At 45.5% G+C, this 19,804-nt stretch overlaps 1 protein-coding gene across 2 annotated transcripts; it reads right to left on the bottom strand.

The window, feature by feature from the left end:
* Nucleotides 1-721: 721 nt before the first annotated feature.
* On the bottom strand, nt 722-16,234 carry SHOX2 (short stature homeobox 2). 2 transcript variants are annotated; one of them, XM_015831841.1, is made up of 7 exons: nt 16,035-16,234; nt 15,910-15,962; nt 15,758-15,853; nt 12,682-12,890; nt 5,498-5,555; nt 5,004-5,092; nt 722-979 (listed from the first exon to the last, which is right to left on the bottom strand). In XM_015831841.1, exons 1-7 carry the CDS (start codon nt 16,232-16,234, stop codon nt 722-724), a joined length of 963 nt encoding a protein of 320 aa, XP_015687327.1. The 2 variants fall into 2 exon arrangements, with proteins under 2 accessions (XP_015687327.1, XP_015687326.1); XM_015831840.1 differs by having other exon boundaries at nt 722-1,015.
* Between the last annotated feature and the right edge of the window lie 3,570 nt (nt 16,235-19,804).

The following is a 19,804-nucleotide window of genomic DNA, read 5'->3' on the forward strand; positions in this document are numbered from 1 at the left end:
ACAGTCCTAACAAAATATTCCGACTTAAAGTTTTAGCGTTGGGAAAAGGGGGAGAGAAAGAAATCGTGCGTCTTTTCTTCCCCTTTATTATCCTCCCTTCCTCCCCCCCCTCCCGCGATTTTTTTTTAATCTTTCCTCCCCCGTCTCCGCTTCTATAGTTCGTTAGCTGCTCGAGCTTATCAAGCATCAGATGCAACGTGAAAGGGAGGCCCGCCTCTCTTCTCCACCGTCTCGCATTCGAGTGAACTTCGCAGGAAAAGGGTCACTTTCAAAACCTGTGAACTTCCCAGCTGCGCGTCTATACGCAGTTCTGCTAACTCTTTAAATAGGCCTCGCTCTTCCCTCCATTTTACGAGGGAGCGGCCTGTCGTCGTCGTCGTCCTTTCCTCCTCGTATGTCAGTGGGAGCAGAAGGCTTTGCCCCAACTCCCTCGGTCAAAGAAGCAAGCGGTTTCCTCGGAAGGCTCTCCCGCCCCACCGCTGCGTCGGGCCGGCGGGGCCCGGATGGGTCTCGGCGGCTGGAGGCTGTCCTCGGAGGCTCCTTCACCTTGGAAGGCGCGCAGGCGCGGGCGGCTCAGCCCGCCCCGAAGCCTCGCTCCGGCGGCGCCGAGGTCGGCCTCTGTTGAAGGCGGAGCGCGGGAGGGCGTCTCTCCGGAGAGCCCGCCCCGGGGGCCTCGCGCTGCCTGCCGTGGGATGGCCCCGCGCCCGTCGGGGCCGAAGAGTCACAGGCCCAGCGCGGCCGCGTGCTTTTTGGCTTTGAGTCTGAGGTCCGCGATGCTCGAGTTCTTGCTGGTGGTCTTGGCCGCCGCGGCCGCGGCCACCACCGAAGCGGCCGAGGCAGACTCCGCCGCCAGGGTGGCCAAGGGCAGGCCGAAGGGCGGGGCCGGGAACATCATGTAGGGCGCGTGCGCCGCCAGGTGCGGGTGGAGGTGGTGGTGCGCGTGCGCCACGGCGCTGTCCAGCTGCAGCTGTGCCTGCACCTGAAAGGACAAGGGCGTCACGTTGCAATGACTATCCTAAAAGGTGTAACGAGAATGGAGAGAGACAAGAGCGTTAACGGACCGCCCAGCCATCGCCCCCTCCCCCGCCCTTCAGTGCGCGTGCACCCACTCGCCCCGCTTCTCTGGGGGCCTGGGGGGGGGGAAGGGAGAAGTTAGCTGACTTGGTAGGGCTTGCCCTGGGTCAGGGGTAGGCAACCTTGGCTCTTTTATGACTCGTGGACTTCAAGTCCCAGAATTCCTGAGCCAGCATAGCTGGCTCAGGAATTCTGGGACTTGAAGTCCACGAGTCATAAAAGAGCCAAGGTTGCCTACCCCTGCCCTGGGTAAACAGTGACCTTCAGCCCCATCAAAAGGGCTAGTTTATGCCTTAGCATGGGTGAACCCAACGAGGTGTTTGCTCGTTTATTAAACCATGCATCGGTGTGATGTACAAACCAGGTTGCCACCTCATTAAGCGCTGTTTACAAATTGCAGCGCCAAAGTTCACACAACAGGGAAAGCCGAGGCTAAACAAATGATATTATGGCACTAGGTGACCTGGACCTCAGATACAGAGAGGCATAGAGTGTATCTCTCCCTCTCCCCCTCTCTCCTGGTTTTTGGAAAGAACAAGAAGAGAGGAGGAAAAATGAAAATGAGAAAAACCACTGCCTTTCCTAAATTCCACCTTTTTATCTGTAACCGAAGCACTGAACAAGTTGTGCAGAGTGCTGTGTTTACATTTTCTCCCAAAGGGTTAATTCCTAAAAATTGTGTAGTGGTGGTAGTAGGGGAGTTGAAGTTCAGTTCAGAAGCTTGCCTGGAATTAGCTATCAGATGGAAAACTCATAATATATTTCATTGGGAATTAGCCCCATTGAATAAAAGCCCCGCTTCTAAGTAATGCATGCATAACATTTATAGGTTGCATTGGTACAACCTCAAAGCTGGAAGAGGCAGCATTTAATGGGGCTTGCTCTTAAGCAGACGTTTTTACGGCTTTACATCTATCTGTTTTAGCAAACTCTTCAAGCTACTCACAACATGAAACCTCCAAGTCATCACATTCAGAAAAGCACAATAAGAGCACCTGAAGTAAATGGCAAGATTGCAGAAATGCTCTCACAGTACTTGGCTGAGTCTCAAAACAGGTACATAACATCCATAACAACAGGCCAAGGCTGTTTTGAGCTTTTGCATAGTAGGCCCCTAAATATTCGAAGACAGGCTCCAAAGAAACAGCTTTCTCCCTAGCTGGAGTAAATGATGTGAACAGCTAGTACAGTCTTTAGACAAGCAGTCACCAGAGTGACTATCATCTAGTCAAGGATGAGCCAAGAAGAGAAGAAAAAAGCTCAGCTTTCAGAATAAAAAGGGCTGGGGAGTTAAAACAGATCTAGTGCCATGAAATAATCTATTCATTTCTTCTTTCCTAGGATCATGTATCATGCTAAACCTAAACCCTTATTAGCAAAACACAATTAGTGGCCCATGTAACATCAAGTCAAATGAATTTTGTGGCAGCTTTGTGACAGTCTGGTTAATGTCACATGCTCCAACCATGCTCTTTTGTTTCAAGGCTGAGTAGTACAGAAGCATGCCTGAGCCTTGTTTAATATTATGTTTAGCGGTGGAGGGTTTTGGGGGGGAGGCGTTAAAGAAAGCTTTAAATGTTTGCGGGGGTGTCATCCTTTCTTATTATCCAAGATGCAGGATGGACAGGAACGCGGACTGCCTGAACTCAAAAGCGCATTGCTGCATTGATTGGTTTCTTCTGCTGATGGATTTGCTGCATCTTGCATTGATTGACTGGCCTGTCTGCTTATATATGTTTGTTACACATTTTAGGAATAAAAAATGTTGGTTTAGAGCTTCTGGTGGGTTACTATTAGTATTTTATTCCTGTGGCAGCTGTCAAATGGTATATGCACAAATTGGCTAAAATGTACTTAATTGTCTTCCTAGCTATTAAACCTTAGGCTTCTGATTCTAATAACTGTGCTTGGTTGGTATTGTGACTATCCAGTCTGAATTTGTTTTTTCAAAATACTTTTAATATGGGGAAATTATGTGTCCTGCTAATTCTTAATTCATGCATATTATGGCAATATTTAGGCTGTTTAAATATTATTGAGTTGAGTACTGCAACCCTAAATAACATCAAGCAGATAGGTACAAGTCCCAATACTATACTTGTATCTCTTGTCTTTTCTCTGAATTGTCTAAGGCAGGGGTGTCAAACTGCCGGCCCAGAAGCAGGATGTATCATGCCGAAACTTCACATCACGTGACGCTGCGAGTTTGACACCCCTGGTCTAAGGGCTGTAGATATTTATAGTTCTCAATCATTATTTGCTCTGAATTTTGTAAAAGTATGATTTACACAGATTCTAACTATAACTATTTGGAGCTTTAAAGAAGTTTGCTATGTTGTTATGAGTATCATGGATACCAGCCACCTTATTTAGATAGAGTTTTTCCTTCTGACTCATCTAAGAACATTTAATTCTATACAAAAGGCCTGAAAATCAAAATCTATGCATATTCAATAAAAAAAATTAGGCATTGAACTTCATGTATATTGAATTAAGCCTGTTTTTCCTAACTTTGTACTGACTGTTCTGTTCAATCTACATCTAGCAGAATTCCCACCAGGAATTCTGTGCTGCCTGGGAATTCTGGAAAATGTAGTCCAATCACATTTAGAGGGTGCCCGGTTAGGAAAGGCTGAATGACGGTTTGAAAAGAATGATGTGTCCACAACTATTTATTGGGTGTGCACCACCTAAAGTATACCATTACTAGCAGCAAACCTGAGGAGTACAACTTTAGTTTGGACACAGCACAAGTCATTAAAAACCTTCTGGCTTTATGGCTCCAAGATGCTATTTCTAATACATCCATTATAAATCCCCTTGAAATCAACTAGAGTTATTTCCAAGTAATGGCCATAATTTAGAGACAGAAGCCAGAAATCAATGTCATAAGATGATCAACTAGGCTGGGCAAGAGTCCAACATGTTTAGAAACAGGGTTGTCAGGCTTGCCTTCATTGACCAATCATAGATAGTTTAAAAGGGAATTTCCAAGAGAAAAAGAAATTATATGGGCTTTTAAAAAGCACACTGAACACTATTTTCAGTAAACAGCAAGAATATAAATTAAACTATTTAAAATAGAATTCTATCTGTAAAGCTATGTCAATTGTGATTTTTTTTGTTTAATCCTGCAAAGATTATTCTACCAAATTTAAGATATGTGTATTCAGTCTTGATGCCTGTTCTTGTATCCAGTGTGAATAACAGTGATCCATAGCAAAACTCAATTCTTTGGAGTGAGCACTCTGTGACTGCATCAACAGTTGCCTTCCTAAATGGCCTTACTAGAGCTTCACTGCATTAAATTCATTGGACTTTATCTGATTAAACATGCCTGGTTCACGCAGAGATTGTTCCTTCCAAAAGTTATCTGCAAGTAAAACTTCATTGAACACATAGTTCTCCAGGTAATATGGCTAAAAAAGGTCCTGGATCTCAGGCTTATGTCCTGAATGAACTTGCCAAATTTGGCTTCACAACTTTGGCATCTTTCCAGATCCCTGATTGCTCTATTATTCCAATCCAGCCTCCTGGTTCCTTGAGATTACAGCCATGAGAACTGGATCCTAGCAAGATCAAAGCAGGGAATAAAGCTTTTTTTTTTTTTTTCATTTCAAGAGCTTTCCACGGCAAACCTGAGTACCCTGGCAGGGCAATTAAATGCTGAACGTTTCAATAAAATCGTGCAATAGGTTGGGACGTTGTGCAGATCTGCCACAGATGCAGGGAAGACTTGTTCTCACCCACTACATACAGTTATCTCCCTTCCCCCTGCAGAAGGAGATTGCTGGCATTTGCTTTCAGCAAAAAAAAAGTGTCCAGAGCTTCTGTCTCCAAGGAGCAAAATGGAGAGAACTACAGGAAAGGAATGGGAGCTACTGTAGCTCCATGTCTCAAAGGATGCGCAAGACTGGCCCTCTACTTGCCTGCTGGAAAGGCATCCGCAAAGCACCAACATTCACGTAGGGAGCAACTCGGCATGCTTCAAACTGGCTTGCTGCTCCAATGAGAACCCCTGAAACAAAGAAGAATTGAATCAAGGTCTATTTTTATCCTCAGAGTCTCCCAGTCATAATAGGGAGAGAGAATCAGAACTTGAAGATATTAAACTAAAATGATTAGTGCCTGCATTTAGGCCATTTGGGCTCAGGTGCAAGACAAAAATGATTTTTTTTTCTGATTTCCCCTATCTACAGTCCTGGACTGCTCCTCTTGATGCTATTCCAAGTAGAACCATCCTATGTACTTTTGCACTGAAGGAAGTCCTCTTTTACCCCATGAAGTCAGGCTGATAAATGTGCACAAAACTGCAATGTTAGGAACACTCAATAGAAATTATAGCACCCAAGCCAGGCAAGAGCTCAGTAATTAAAGGCATGTCTATGGCAAAAGCCCCTTTGGCTCTATTTCACATACGTACCTTTATGGAGCTGGTTTTCTTGCTTTCTGCATTTAGCTCTTCTGTTCTGAAACCAGACCTGGGCAGACAATCAGGGAGAAAAGAAAACAAGTCAATATAAAGCCACAACTATATATATTAAGTGATCTCTCTGATGCCATGTTTATTACAGGAAAGTTGCATTGTGTAAGCAGATATTCTTCTTCCCTCCCTATTTGCTATACCCAGCCCTATTCCATCAAATCTGCACCAGATCTTTTTCTTGGGTGCACACTGCAATTATTTGTCCAACTTTGGCCTCTCCTCAGGCTGGCTGATCTAACAGTAAATCCCATGAAACACAGCTGCATTCCTTTTTTTAATAAGCCTGGGTATGATTGCATCACAAGGATCATCAGTCAACTGTAACATCTTGCCTTACAAATGTTGGAAGTACAACAGTAAATATTTCTGAGTCTCCCTTCAACTACCTCCAAATTGCACAGGATGGAATGAGGCACTCTCCTTCACAATTAACTAGATTCTGTATATGTATCAAAGTTCAGTTGTTGCTATGGTCCCAAAAGCATCTTCACCATTAGAAAGGCACAGTTCTCACTCCTACTTTTCTAGGAAGTATTTAGTTTGGACTGTTTCTGTTCTATATTTAAACCAACTAACTGATCTAGATTGAAAAAGCCATTTAAATGTCTTTTTGAGAAACTTATCTCATTTTCAGACATTGCAGTTATCAAATGTGTATCATGCACGTTACACATTTTAGAACTTTTAGTAACTTATTTAAGAAATAATACAGTAAAAGTTCTGTCACACATATGCTAAGCATTGTAAAATGCATCAATAAACTGGTTTGTAATCACACATACAGTTTATGAGACTCTTTCTCAATAAATCTGAAGCCTGTTGAAATGAAAACTAGTTTTACATTTTCATATTTCAGTTAAAACTAGACTTGAATCTTAAAGCATAGATGGTGGCAGAAAATATTTCCAATAGTTTGGAAGCAAGCCCTATTCCTCAAAAGAAATTTATCCCAAGTAAACGCTGATAGATTGAAATTTTCTTCTGTAAAATCAATGGGTCTTACTTCCCTTCTGAGTGAAATGTATTTCATCTCAGGCCTGCTAAGCACTTTAATGCTGTAACCCAATACAGATTCACTGGGGATTGATCCTATTGTGCTCAGTAAGTCCTGTCTCCTAGAAGATGTGTCTAGATGTCTGCTGTAAGTCCCATGATTTTCAACTGGGAGAGAGTGAGGTTTATTTCCTTCACTCAGTTTTCTGGAAGTGCCTCTGTAGTCAATTGACCTTATTTCTGAGTAAATGTTGTTGGTAAATCTATTAAACACTTTACACAAAATGTGGAAATAAGAGAAAGTAAAATGGGTGAATTTAACTGGGTGATTTTATATTTTTGAAAAAAGAGTCTTCCAGAGAAAGCTACTTAAATTCCAATCTGAGATTCAGATACATATGGTATGATCAAATATTAAAAATTGGGTTATCGTGCAAGAAGCTCATTTGGATGGAGCAGAAGAGAAATTTCTTTGGACTCTAAAACCAGGGAGGGCAGAAAGGAAACAGGAATGCATGGGACGTTCCCCAAGAGGATGAGTTGAAAACTCTCCAGATTTTAACAAAAGCAATAGAGTCTTATGATGCTTTTAAGGTTAAGAACTTTATTATGACATAAATTTTCAAGCATCACAAACTATCAGAGTGCCATAATAACTATTCTATAAGACTTTCAGATGCCATAACACTATTAAAGTCTACAGTAGATAAATGCACTGACCCTCAGTTGAACAATAGAAGCCATGATATTTTTTTTCTTTCCAAATTTAGTGGTGGTAAAAAGAAGAGTTTGGAATTAAAACAGGACAAAGGGGACCTGAGCTGATGGCTTTATCCTAGTGAAAACAAATTCCTAGGTTCAGAATGTATAACTAGATATTTTTAGGGCCTAAATGGAAATACAGTATCTTAGAAGAAGCGGGACTTTGGATAGCCACATGCATGATTTCATTTGTGATGTATGAAGTAAACATTTTGCTGTTGGATACAAGAAACATAGATGTAGATACTGAATATGTAATGACTACAAGAGGTTACTAGATTCATATCCAATTGATCAGTCCCAGAAGGTGAGACCTTAGGTGCCCATTGTTTGTTTATTATTTGAAGGTGAGACCATTGGAAGATGGGGGGAGGGGTTAATATCTAAACTGGGAAGTTAAAACAATCTTGGAAAAAAGCACTGGCAAACCAGATTTATACTGTTCCAAAAACCAAGACGGACATTTGTAGTGGAGGCCTGATTAGCAGGTCTTTGGGTTATCAAAACCTAAAAGTCTAAATCTGTGTCTCCCTGCTCCTTCCTATCCCACAGCTTAGCAAAGGAGAATTACTATCTCTGCTGATTCTCCTGCCAATACAGTCTTATCTTTGCAGAAACATCCCTGCTGAACTTCTCTATTTGACCTAACTCTGAAAGTTTGAAATTGGATCAAGGGTTTTGGATATTTGCACAAAATACAAAAATATATATCTATAAAACTCAAAAAGGAATGAGCTCATTAAAAGCTAGTTGTATTGATTAGCTTTCTCTGCAAGAAAAACAAAACACCAAAGCATTTAATTACAAACTTTGAGGTGGAGGGTCATAAAAGTGTCATAATAAAGAAGTTGAGAAATGCTCTCTCTCTGGGGACTAGCATGCAATACAGAAGCAGAATAATGATCTCATTATTATGATAATCTTGTTTGTTCCCATATTAGGGGAGGGGGGGAATAGAAAATGTTAAAACAGCTCCACAGCAAGCAAGATGTCATTTCTGTCTATATTAAAGCAAGAAAAAGTTTTAAAAGCATGAAGGAGAATAAAGTTGGTACTTTACCCCTTAATAAATTTGGACTGCCTGATCCTATATCTATTCTCGCCCCCCCCCCCCGCCATCCCACACATACTCTGAAGAGTTCAAAAGAACTTACTATGAAAATCCATTTAATTCAGAAGGACTAACATTTGAGCAAAGGCTTAAAAGTGAATTGCCTAATTTCTTTAGAGAGTTCTACCTTAAATTGGTTGGATTCCAGGCTTTAGTGCATAAAGGGAGAGGGTAAGAAGGTAGGAGTGACCGAAACCTGCTGTCCTTCAAAGGGAAAAGAATCTCACTGGAGATTTTCTTTGAAAAAGGAAGGAGTGAGTTTCAAAAGAAATGGGCTGATGTCTGCACACCTAGAACCCACCTTAGGATACATTGAGATGAACCAAGTGCTCTAGACCAGAGATCCCCAGCCTTTTGGGCACCAGGGACCAATTCTGTGGAGAGAGGTTTTTCCACTGGACCGGAGGGGTGCGTGGTTTTGTGCGCTCCCTGCATCTCACAGGTGGTCCATGGATGGGAGAGGGGGTTGGGGACCCCTGCTCTAGACCTAACCTTATTCAGGGTACTGCCTATTAGCTTTAAGGAAATAGACATGTAAGCCGACTCTGGGATGGCCTGTGAAAGATGCTGTTTTGTTTTCAGAGAGTTGCTAGCAAGAGATTCTAGGGTTCCAGGCTAAAGCTACCGTTCCTGCTACCTTTTCCTGGACAACAGCTACTGAGCAAAAGTGGCAAAGAAGTCCAATCTGCCCACTTCCTGGATACACGTCCCGTCTGACTTCATGTGACCTGTTTCCAGAGAACTCCATGTAGTTGCTGCATTAAAGCAATTGGATCCTGTGCAGCTACACGAACCAGCAAAACCTCAAGGACACCTCTCAAATATCTTTACTCAGGAATAAGCCCACCAGCATCTAAGGCATTTCTTCTGTATGAACCTGAGCAGGAGTAGGTCTGGAGACTGGGATTTTGGTTTCCGGTATTCTCACACTAGCTAGCAAGCTCTTCGTCCTGCCATCTGCCAAGGAGAACCAGGCAGGAAAGGATGCTTAAACCCAACTCACGGGCATTTTATGGGGCCATTTTAAAGGATCCAGACTCTAATCAATGCAAATCTCTGGAAGTTCTTCTCTATGGATTATACCAAGCGCCAGTTATTCTTTTGTTAAGGCAATCTCCCTACTCTGGAAGCAAGCAGCCTTTAATTCCTCCCACTTCTCTCTCTCTCTCTGTCTCTCTCTGTCTCTCTCTCTCTCTCTCTCTCTTTTCTTCCTTTTAGACCTACTACTCAAAATACAGGCACCCATATTTATCTAAACAACAGTGCAGACAAATGGAAAATCAGAAAGGAGTAACAAGGGCAAGCAAAGAAAGGATAATTTTTTCCCTTCCAACTTTATAGCTAAAAAAACCCAAAAAAACAGAACAAACTCTATGCTCCTGCCCCCCCCCCCCCACATTTGATTTTTTTTTCCCTGCCTTTGCTGCAACTCAACTGTTCAGATTCTGGCTTGATCCGATTACAAGATGCAGAGAAAGCCTTTCAAAACTGGAGCCTGGTTTGGTGCAGATGGCAGCCCATGTCGGCAAGATGGAGGGGAAAGTATCAGTTACTCTGTGAGCAGCTGCAGATGTTCAAGGCCTAAAAACGGCTCCTTGGGATCACACAAAGGAGGGTTGATTTTCCTGGGGAATCATGGCAGATAGAGATGTACAGTGTCTAACACTGAACAAACTACTCTGGCTTTTGCTTGCCAGCGTCTTGGGAGGGAAGGAGCCAGCTTACAAAACTTTGGCTCAGGGACCTCTAGGGAAAATTCGGAAGGTGTAAGAAAAGAGGGGGGGGGAAATCTCCAAAACAGATTTTTTTTAAAGAAAGAAAGAAAGAAACCCTGCTTGCACCCTCTAAACTGAGCAGTGTATAACTCTTCCTTTCCATTCACCTTTCTTTGGGGGGGGGGGGATGTTTAAAATTGCTTACAAGGAAGGAAGCTGTAAATACACTTTAAATACACATCCAATTTCCTGTTTTAGACTTTTTTTAAAAAAAGATGTGTGTGTGTGTGTGTGTGTGTATACCTATATAATAGCTAGCCCAGTATACACTTTGGTACAGGGGCCGTATACATTTTTCCAAGTGGAAAGATTAGCCTGATATAATTTAAAACCTGAAATGATAGAACTGAAGCCATGGAAAAGATCTTATTTGAGTTCCACGCACAGTGGCTGTCTTCACACGAACTAAATTGTGGTTTGCTGAACCGACCTTTATTTGATTTAACCCAGTTGCCCTGAGGTCGCACACACTAAACCCTACTCAATGGCTGGTCATTTTCACACATGGAGTCACAACTCGGCTAGCCTAGCCTGCAATTGGAAGCTCAGCCCAGCATGAAACCTGGTTTGCCTTGCCATCTCTCTCTCTCTCACACACAGACAACCTCTGACTGTATTTGCCCCAGTGGCTTACCCTCCGTCGTTTGTTTTGCTTGGGATCAGCACCTCGTGCAACTCCAGCCAATTGTGGCTTGTTCCACAAGCCCCGACTGAGCAACCCAGCCTTGGTAGCAACAACAGTAGAGGTTAGAAAGTGGAGAAGGTGGCTTGTCGGCAGGACAATAGAAGCAAGATTTTCAAAACCATTTAATACGTTTTTCCTCGGGTAGCCGGCGGGGGGGGGAGAACAACCTGACTTCGTCCCACGCCAGGTGAAGCCTGATTTGAATGTCTCCTCCTCCCCACGCTCCACCAAACCTGCAGCAAGCAGATTGCAGGAACTCAGTACTGAGGCCTCTCGGCCCCCTCCCCCACCCCCGGGTTCAAAGACGAGATCGGAGCTCCGGAAGGCGCCCGGCGTGTCGAGGGAGAGCTCCCTTATTCTGAGCCGTGTTTAAGGGTGGGTGGATTTAACCCACGACCAGTGCAGTTACCTTCGTTTCTTTTTTTTAAAAAAAAAAACAAACCCCGATCCAGACCTGCTGGATCCTCTAAGCGGACGCCCCGTCCCGGCAACGGATCTCCCTCCCTAGCCGAAGCGTCTTTGGAAAGGGCTCCAGAGCCCTTAGGAACTTTTCCTTCCTTCTGGAATGACCAGGGCTCCTCTTCCGCGGGGAGCCCCCGCAGTGCTAGGGTTGCCAGGTGTCCCACTATTTGAGTGGACAGTCCGCTTTTTTCCACATTATGTTCGCTATTTTTATTTTTTTTTCACAAAATAGTGGACTTTTTTTTTTTTTAATTCAAAAGCTTTACGATGAAATGGCACGTAATCTAAAGCTGTACAGTCTACTTTTTTTTTTTTTACTACTTAACCCCCCCACCCACCCAGCTTGTCCGCTATTTTTTGGGAAGCAGACCTGGCAACCCTAGGGCCCCGCACCCACTCGCGGGTCCCGGGCTCCCGGCCAAAGCAAAGGGCTCGGCGGGGAACGGGGGGGGGGTGGTAACCCTCTCACCTAGGACTGGCCTAGGGTAATTTTTAGAGGGGTTTTAATTATATTTTAAATCGGACAATCTTTAAATATTTCTTTTAATTAATTTTAAATTTGTATTGTTATTTATGTATTTTAATTGATTGTCAGCCGCCCGGAGTCCTACGAGGAGAAGGGCGGGATATAAATCTAAATAATAAATAAATAAATAATAAATATTCCACCCTACAATGAAACCAGCCGGGATCCAAAAGGAGGGTCCGCCGGCACCCAGGTTCCCAAACGCCCCCCCCCCCGCGTCGGCGCTGGGGCTCCGGGATGCTCCAGAGGCAGATCGCCGGCAGCCCCGCGTCCAGAAGCGGCTAGTCCAGGGGTAGGGCAACCTTGGCTCTTTTATGACTCGTGGACTTCAACTCCCAGAATTCCCGAGCCAGCACAGCATTTCTAAAGGACGCCAGCAGGACATTCCTATAAATCCTTGCTCAGAAGTAATTGCACTGAAACCAGTAGGGTTTACTTCTAGAGCAGGGGTAGGGCAATCTTGGCTCTTTTATGACTCGTGGACTTCAACTCCCAGAATTCCCGAGCCAGCACAGCATTTCTAAAGGACGCCAGCAGGACATTCCTATAAATCCTTGCTCAGAAGTAATTACACTTAAACCAGTAGAGCAGGGGTAGGCAACCTTGGCTCTTTTATGACTCGTGGACTTCAACTCCCAGAATTCCCGAGCCAGCTATGCTGGCTCGGGAATTCTGGGAGTTGAAGTCCACGAGTCATAAAAGAGCCAAGGTTGCCTACCCCTGGGCTAGTCGGAGGAAAGCGTGGTTTTTTCATCCCCCCCCTTCCCCCTTTCCCCCTTCCCAACCCCGGCCAGCGGCGGGCCTGACCTGCACCCGGGCTTCCGACAGTCCCAGCCGCTGGCTGAGCTCCTCCCGCATGAAGGCGTCCGGGTAGTGGGTCTCGTCGAACAGGCGCTCCAGCTCGTTCAGCTGCTCCAAGGTGAAATTGGTGCGACTCCGCCGCTGCTTGATTTTCGTCTGCCCTTCGTCTTCCATCGCTTTGGCATCCTCTTTGCGCTCTTTCAGCTCCGGCGAAACTGGGGGGGGGGGGGGGGCGAGGCGAAATAAAGGCGATCAGAGCCGCCTGCCGGACCTTCTCCCCGGAGCACCAGGCCTGCTCTGATCNTTCCCCCCCCCCCCCCTCGCCCCAAGCCTTCAATAAGTCCCATGGATTTCAGCGGGAGAATTAAAGCCTTTATGGGGGAAGGGAGCTGAACTCGATGGGACTTGTTTCTTGTTCAGCAAAGGGTTTCTTCTTCTTTGTAGCGCAGTCCAATCCAAGCCTTCTCCAAGGTATCTTGGAGAAGGTTTGGGTTGGACTGCGCTACAAAGAAGAAGAAAGCCCTGGTGCTTTAGAAGTTTAGAGACTTGTAGCCCAGGGTCTCAATCGAATTAGACGGAAATAAGATATTCTCTTTCTCCCTCCCTCTCTCTCTCTCTCTCTCTCTCTCTGTCTCTCTGTCTCTCTCTCTCTCTCTCTCTCTCTCTCCCACACACACACACACCGGATTTTCTTTCCCTCTAAGGCTTTCTTAGCAATATTTAGGAAAACACCCGAGTTCTGCAGTTGGATCCGAAGGTGCCTGTCGTTTGCCCCAATAAACCCCAACCCTCTGCAGAACAGAGGCCCAAAGGGGTTTAAAAAACTGAATTTAAAAAGACGTATACGTCTTTTCTTTTAGACTTAAAAGACCAAATCTTTGGGTGTGGGAAGAGGATCTGAAGAATGATTGGATCGGAGAGGAAAAGATTTACCCCGAAAAAAATCTGAGCCGTCGTTGGGGGTGGAGGAATCTTTCGGGTTCTGGACACACGCACCCCTCCCCAGAAACACTCCACTGAGGCCCTTCTGAGACCGGGTGGCTCTTTGGGAAGGGAACTCAACTCCGACGCGCGTTGGAAGCTACCTAGGCCGCCTGGCTTTTCAAGGCTGGCCGGTTTTCGAGAAATCCTCGCGGCAGGTGCGGGGGAGAGGGGCGGCATCCGCCACATGCAATCTTTCCTCGGATCCCGCTTAAACCTCCCGACGATTTATTTGGGGAAGTTAAAAAATATCCTTGGCTTTGTTTGCGAAGAGAAACAGAAAAATACCCCTTGGAAAACGAAATCATTGGAATAACCACTGGGTCCTATTTGGATGTCTAAATTGCATCTCACTCCATTTGCTTCCTCTTTGTCCCCCCCCCTTCCCCGTTACAGATGAAAATGAAAACTGATCCACGCAGGGAATTTGGAAGTTTATACATTCCTGCAACAAAGGCCTGCTGCCATTAATTATAACGAGAGGGTCGATCTTAATCTTTCCCTCTTATTCCGTTTTTCGCCTCTACAGCCGTCCGCGCACAGACACAAACCCTTCACTTTGGCTACCAGGCCCGGCTTTTCCTTGCCCGAGCCACGCTATATCTAGCCACACTGGGGGGGGGGGGGGCTTTCCCAATTAAAAGACCTGGTTTCTCCCTTTTCCCTGGGACGGTTTGCCCATCGCCCCGCCGAAGTTTCTTTACCGCAATTGCGCTTCCCTCTCTAAGCCTATTCGGAATTTGTTTAGCAAATCATTTCCGGCTCAGATTTTCAACCCAGTTCCGATCTGGAAGGAGCTACTTTCGTTAAACAAACGGGTTGAAAAAACGCCCCCACCTCTCCCCTCCGCGAACATGGCACTCGCTGACTCAAACCACACACAGATATTCAAATATACTTGAAAGCCACAGAGTTCTTTGGGTAAGCAAAGAAGGGAGGACTATGGCCCTGTGTAAGATTCATTTCTCTTCCTGGACACTGAGGCGGTTTCTTCTTTTAAGAAGAAATACAGGTAGGTCGCGAAGGGCTTCAGAAAATAAAGCTATAAGAAGCCTCCTTTTTTTTTTAGGATTTCAGTGCTGCTGCTACGATTAAAGGTTTCTTTTATAATGCGATGCTTCGGAACTATTACAAATCTTGTCTTTCAAATGCACACTTTGTGAAGTGTACTTTGTGAAAGATAAAATGTAATTTTTCTTACTTTTATTGTGCTCAGCGTTCGGTGCCCTAATAATGGCTATGCTTAAAGCTTTCCGATTCCCTTTTTAATAGGCCGATTTATTTAATTCCGCCTTTGTTTTTACCTTGGCAAATATCGAAGGGTCGCTTAGTGGAAGCGAATTAATAATGTTCAACCGTAAAATACTTACAGTTGGACTTCAGCGTGACCTTACTCTATTGTTAGGTTTGTTTCGCTGGGAGTTAAACATTTTGAAAAAAAGTAACGTGAGGAGCAATCGGACCTCCCACATTGGCGGTATAAAGACTTCGGAGCATTATGCGTGCCGGTTCCCCCCCCCCATCCTATAAAAATCTCTCTCTGAAGAACAATCCTAAACAAACCCTCACATCACAGTCAGTCAATCCGGCAACGCGTACCGGAGGAAAACCTCAGTTAGCCAACCTAACCAGGACCTCTGTCAAAAAAAAGGGATCCCAAAGCCGATCCCCACAAAAATCCACAGGTAGAATTCCACCCCTTCCCCCTTTTCCGCTACCTGGAGAGAGACCTTCCTGGGAGATGGTCGGACTGGGCTTCTTTCTCCATTGGGTTTAGTTTTCAATATTCGCAGAGCTTTTGCAAGGCTTGCGGAGGGAGCGAAATTGAGGGCGCCGACGATCGGGCCGCCCCGATTCCACCCTTTCTCTCGTCCAAGTTTCCTCGCCCCACTCCTGCCGGTCCGGACTCAACGCGTATCTTTCGCCGGGGCTTTCCGAGCGAACCCGCAAGCGTAGAAACGCGAGCACACATACACACACACACACGCGCGCGCGCGCGCTTTCAACTCCCTCTGCTCTCCCCGCCACCCCAGCCCAGATCTCCGAGATCCACCCGCGCGGCCCCCGCCCCATCCCACCCCACCCCAGCCGGAGCCTTTACCTTCGCTGAGTTTAGGAGTGTCCGCGTCCCGGTTCCTGTCGACGGCGCCCATGTCCAGCTCTCGCACCGGCGATCGCCGTCCCACCCCGCCGCTTCCTCCAGCTCCCCGGGNTGCTCTCCCCGCCACCCCAGCCCAGATCTCCGAGATCCACCCGCGCGGCCCCCGCCCCATCCCACCCCACCCCAGCCGGAGCCTTTACCTTCGCTGAGTTTAGGAGTGTCCGCGTCCCGGTTCCTGTCGACGGCGCCCATGTCCAGCTCTCGCACCGGCGATCGCCGTCCCACCCCGCCGCTTCCTCCAGCTCCCCGGGCCGCCGGGCTGCCGTTCTCCTCGGCGCTGGACTCGTTGGAGCCCCCGGACTCCTTAGTTCCCCTGGCGGGTCCGCTTTCCAGCACCTCCCGGTAGGTGATCAGCTCCTTCTTCTCTTTCACTTTCTGCTCAAACGACTTGGAAACAAAAGCGGTAAGTTCTTCCATCGCCGGCTCTGCTCTGGGCTCTCTTTTTTTTTTCTCTCCCCCTCGTGTGCCTCCTCTGGCTGCTCCGAGCCCCCCAATAAACACATCAAGGGGGTCGGGGAGGAGGGGGAGTGGGAGGAGAAGAAGAAGAAAAAAAAAAGGGGGGGGGGGGGGGGGGGGGAAAGGGAGAGAAAAGGCGCAGAGAGGGGCTGGAGCGTTCAAGGGGAGCGGAGGTTTCCCAACCCGAGCGAAGCTTGTTTCAAAAAAAAAAAACACACACACACACAAAAAACAACAACCGGCTTTGGACAATTCTCCCCGCGAAGAGTGCCGGTCTATCTGGGCTTGGGTGATGGAAGTCCCCGCTATTTATACTTGGCAGAGCCTGCCCCTCGTTCGGAGCAAACAACCTCCCCTTTGGTCCTGGGGATGAACCCCCTTCTCCTGGAGCAGCAGCCCAGGCGCCTCGCCGAAAGAGGGGGAAAAAAAAGCCAGGCGGGGGAGGGGGTGGGGGAGGTGGGGGAGAGCGAGGGAGAAGTTCTCCGTCCCCCCCCCACCCTACCCCGCCCCTCGCCCCCTTTCCAGATCCGGCAGCCGGGGCTTCCTCCCGCGCGCTCTCGCTCTCTCGCCCATTAATCCAGGATTGACAACAAGCCCTAATTAATTTAATTAGGCACGGATCCTGCGCTGGTGTCCCGCGTTAGTTCAACGCCCCCCGGGGGGGGTGGAAGGGGCTGGGTCTGCAGGGGAGGGGCTGAAATGAGGAGCGCTCGGGCGGGAGACGGCCAGAAGGGAAGGAAGGACGAGCGCTTTGGCCCAACGTCTCCTGGAAGCGCTCCGGGCCAACCCCCCTTGCCGGAGGAAGAACTGGCCGAGCCCGAGACGGAGCCTCTCTTGGGTCGGCTCTCCTCCGCCCCAACGCCCGGACCCGCGGCTCTCGATCCCGGGAAGAGGCAGAAGAGCCGTCGGTAGGGCAAGCCCCCCAAAGCAGTGGCTCCCCAGAGAGCCCTGGCCCCGCGGCTTCCCAGCGGCGAGCTTAAGACGGCTGCAATAGTTGTGGCCTATCGGGCCCTTGGAAGGTCGGGGATGGTGGAGAGAAGCAAACAAAAGAAGCGCCTTTTCTGGCAGAATCAGCCCTTCGGGCACCCCCAGTTTTGCCCGGTCCTCTCATTGATGCTCCAACCCTTTTACCTGCCACATTTGCAGCTGGGTTCATTCTCCAGTTAAGTTCACTCTCTTCGGGTTTTCCACAGTCTTTGACACCCGACTGAGCAACTCTGGCCCCTCTCCAGATTGTCACTGCACTAGTTTTACTAGGAAAGAAGTCCACTGTTTGTCTATTTACCTGTCCTCGTTTTGATGATAAAGTGTCATCCAAATCAGGTGTGGTGCTTGGTGAGGTTCAGGAAGGTTTTTTTTTGACAACAGAAGGCAAGACAACTATTGCTTTCTTCACGGCATTTTTCCTACCAGCTTCCCTTTTAGCTTATTGCCTTGGGGTTCCCTGGTGGTCTTCCATCCAAATATTAACCAGATCCCAACCATCTAGCTCAACCTTGCCGAGGCCTTCTTTTTGTTACAGATTATGGTACCAAACAGTCTCAATTTTGGTGGAACCTTTTAACTGGGAGATGTAAGGGGAAAACAGCCATAGTTTTGACTTGCTGGTGCGGTGAGGGCAGAGATTAAAAAAAAAAAAAAGGGGGGGGAATATGGTTTCTAAACTTTGTATAGCTGCAACATGAGTTAATGGGATCATGTGAGAGAATATGGATTTATCATCTATGGATAGGCAATCATTAGATGCAAGCCCACATCCATTTGTTGGTGGGATCAAGTGCCCCTGACACTTTCTTTGTAAAGAAATAGGGAAAGGTCTTATTCCAAATGCTTCCTATGGAGGAGGGGATGAAGGGATGTGAAATTCTCATGGGAGTAAATTGAAAAGATTATGGGAATCATATTGTCCAAAAGGAGGGTTTTTAAAAATTTATTTTTGCATACTCCAGGAACCCTAGGTGCTATCTAAAAGCCAGATTGAAATGCTCATTGCTATTTGGCTCCCATCCCTTGATTAATATTAGTACATTTGGTTGTTTAATACTCAGAATGCAAAGTTTTCCATTTGGATGGAGTAATTCCAAATATTTTCTACATTACTTTATATTGAGATATATATTACCCCTTTTCTTAGATAATTTAATATTATAAGCAACATGTATATTATTGGGAATCAATGTATCCAAATGTGTTTTAGATCTAGGAAGTAAAAGTTAAGCTTTTAAAAACTTTATTAGAAAATTGTCAGAGTATCTTATGCTCTTTTTATGGCTTTCAGTTAAGTCTGTTCATACTCAGATGAAAGTGGTGATTCAGACTCCTAGAAAACCACATAATTATGAGTAATGTCTTCTATAGACTAGACAGAAATTGTAAAAACAATATGAATATGATTCTAATTGGAAAATAGAAATATTAACTCTGGAATAAGGGCATCTCTTGAAAATCACCATCTATTCAAGTTCAAAGAAATCTTGAGAAATGAATGCAGGCTCCGGATATCAATTCTTATAAAAGCTTCCTATACTAAATTATTTTTAAACTAATCTTGATGTTTCCTTCTTTTGCAGTGACAATGACAGAATTTAATTCAAGTTTCCTACATCTGCAGAAAAGCTCTAGTGTACATTCCTTCACTGCATTAAATAAAAGTAATATATAGAGACAACTTTCCAGTAAAGTGACTCTGACAGCGTGATTTAATTACTGAATGAAAATAAATAGGCTTCTTTTTGAAAAAAAACTCTATGAATTAATGTGTTAATTTAAAATTATTTTTAAATAAATAAAAAAAGATATGCATTTGACTTCAAAATAAATCCCACTGTGTCCAGTGAATTGAGTTTATACAAAAATTACAGATGTCACATTGGTGAGAGCTAGAAATTTCTGTTTTACATTAGTAAAATTGCAAAATAACCTTTCCACTGAGGGCACACAATTAAGAATTAAAAAGGAAATGCTTCCAATCTATTCAGTTGAATATATGTAGGAATAGTTCTGACTTGGACATTAAGGTGTAAACATAGATATCCAATTTAGTAATCAACTGTTGTGTGTTTAGTGAGTGTTACTTCAGATAAGCATGTATACAGGTGTAGCATTGCAGTGCAATTTTAGCTATGTTCACCAAGAGTGGATATTTAGTTCCCGGGACTTATTCCCAGAGAAATGAATACAGGAATGCCACTTGAATCTGAAGCTGTATAACATTTCCTTATTGTGTATCATAATACTTAAATACTTCACTTCTGAGTATACCTATGCAGTGTAAATTAACTATTGTCAGAAACAGAAATAGTGAGTTTGCTTTTCTGTAAATCCAAATCAGTTGAGTGTGAAATGTACAAACATGGTTAGGATCACAACCAAAATCTGAAAACGGATTTGTGGCTGTCAATGTTTAAACCTGAACCCTTGACATTTGAACATGGATTGATCTGCATTTAATGTGAATAGTTTATTTCCAAGATCATGATTGGTGGGAGGAGGTAGTGGTGGACCAAAGAGCAAAAAACCAAGACCACCATT

This window comes from Protobothrops mucrosquamatus, unplaced genomic scaffold (genome assembly GCF_001527695.2).
Source record: "Protobothrops mucrosquamatus isolate PMUCROS unplaced genomic scaffold, P.Mucros_1.0 scaffold_281, whole genome shotgun sequence".
NCBI classification, from domain to species: Eukaryota; Metazoa; Chordata; class Lepidosauria; order Squamata; family Viperidae; genus Protobothrops; species Protobothrops mucrosquamatus.

Bases quoted from the DNA above. Each gene is read 5' to 3' on its own strand.
- SHOX2 (XM_015831840.1), bottom strand. From the start codon at position 16,234: ATGGAAGAACTTACCGCTTTTGTTTCCAAGTCGTTTGAGCAGAAAGTG. The intron at 15,963-16,034 runs GCGATCGCCGGT...TCCTAAACTCAG, and splicing joins GGAAGCGGCGGGGTGGGACG to CGAAGGTAAAGGCTCCGGCT. The intron at 15,854-15,909 runs GTGGATCTCGGA...GGGGAGCTGGAG, and splicing joins ATGGGGCGGGGGCCGCGCGG to GAAGCGGCGGGGTGGGACGG.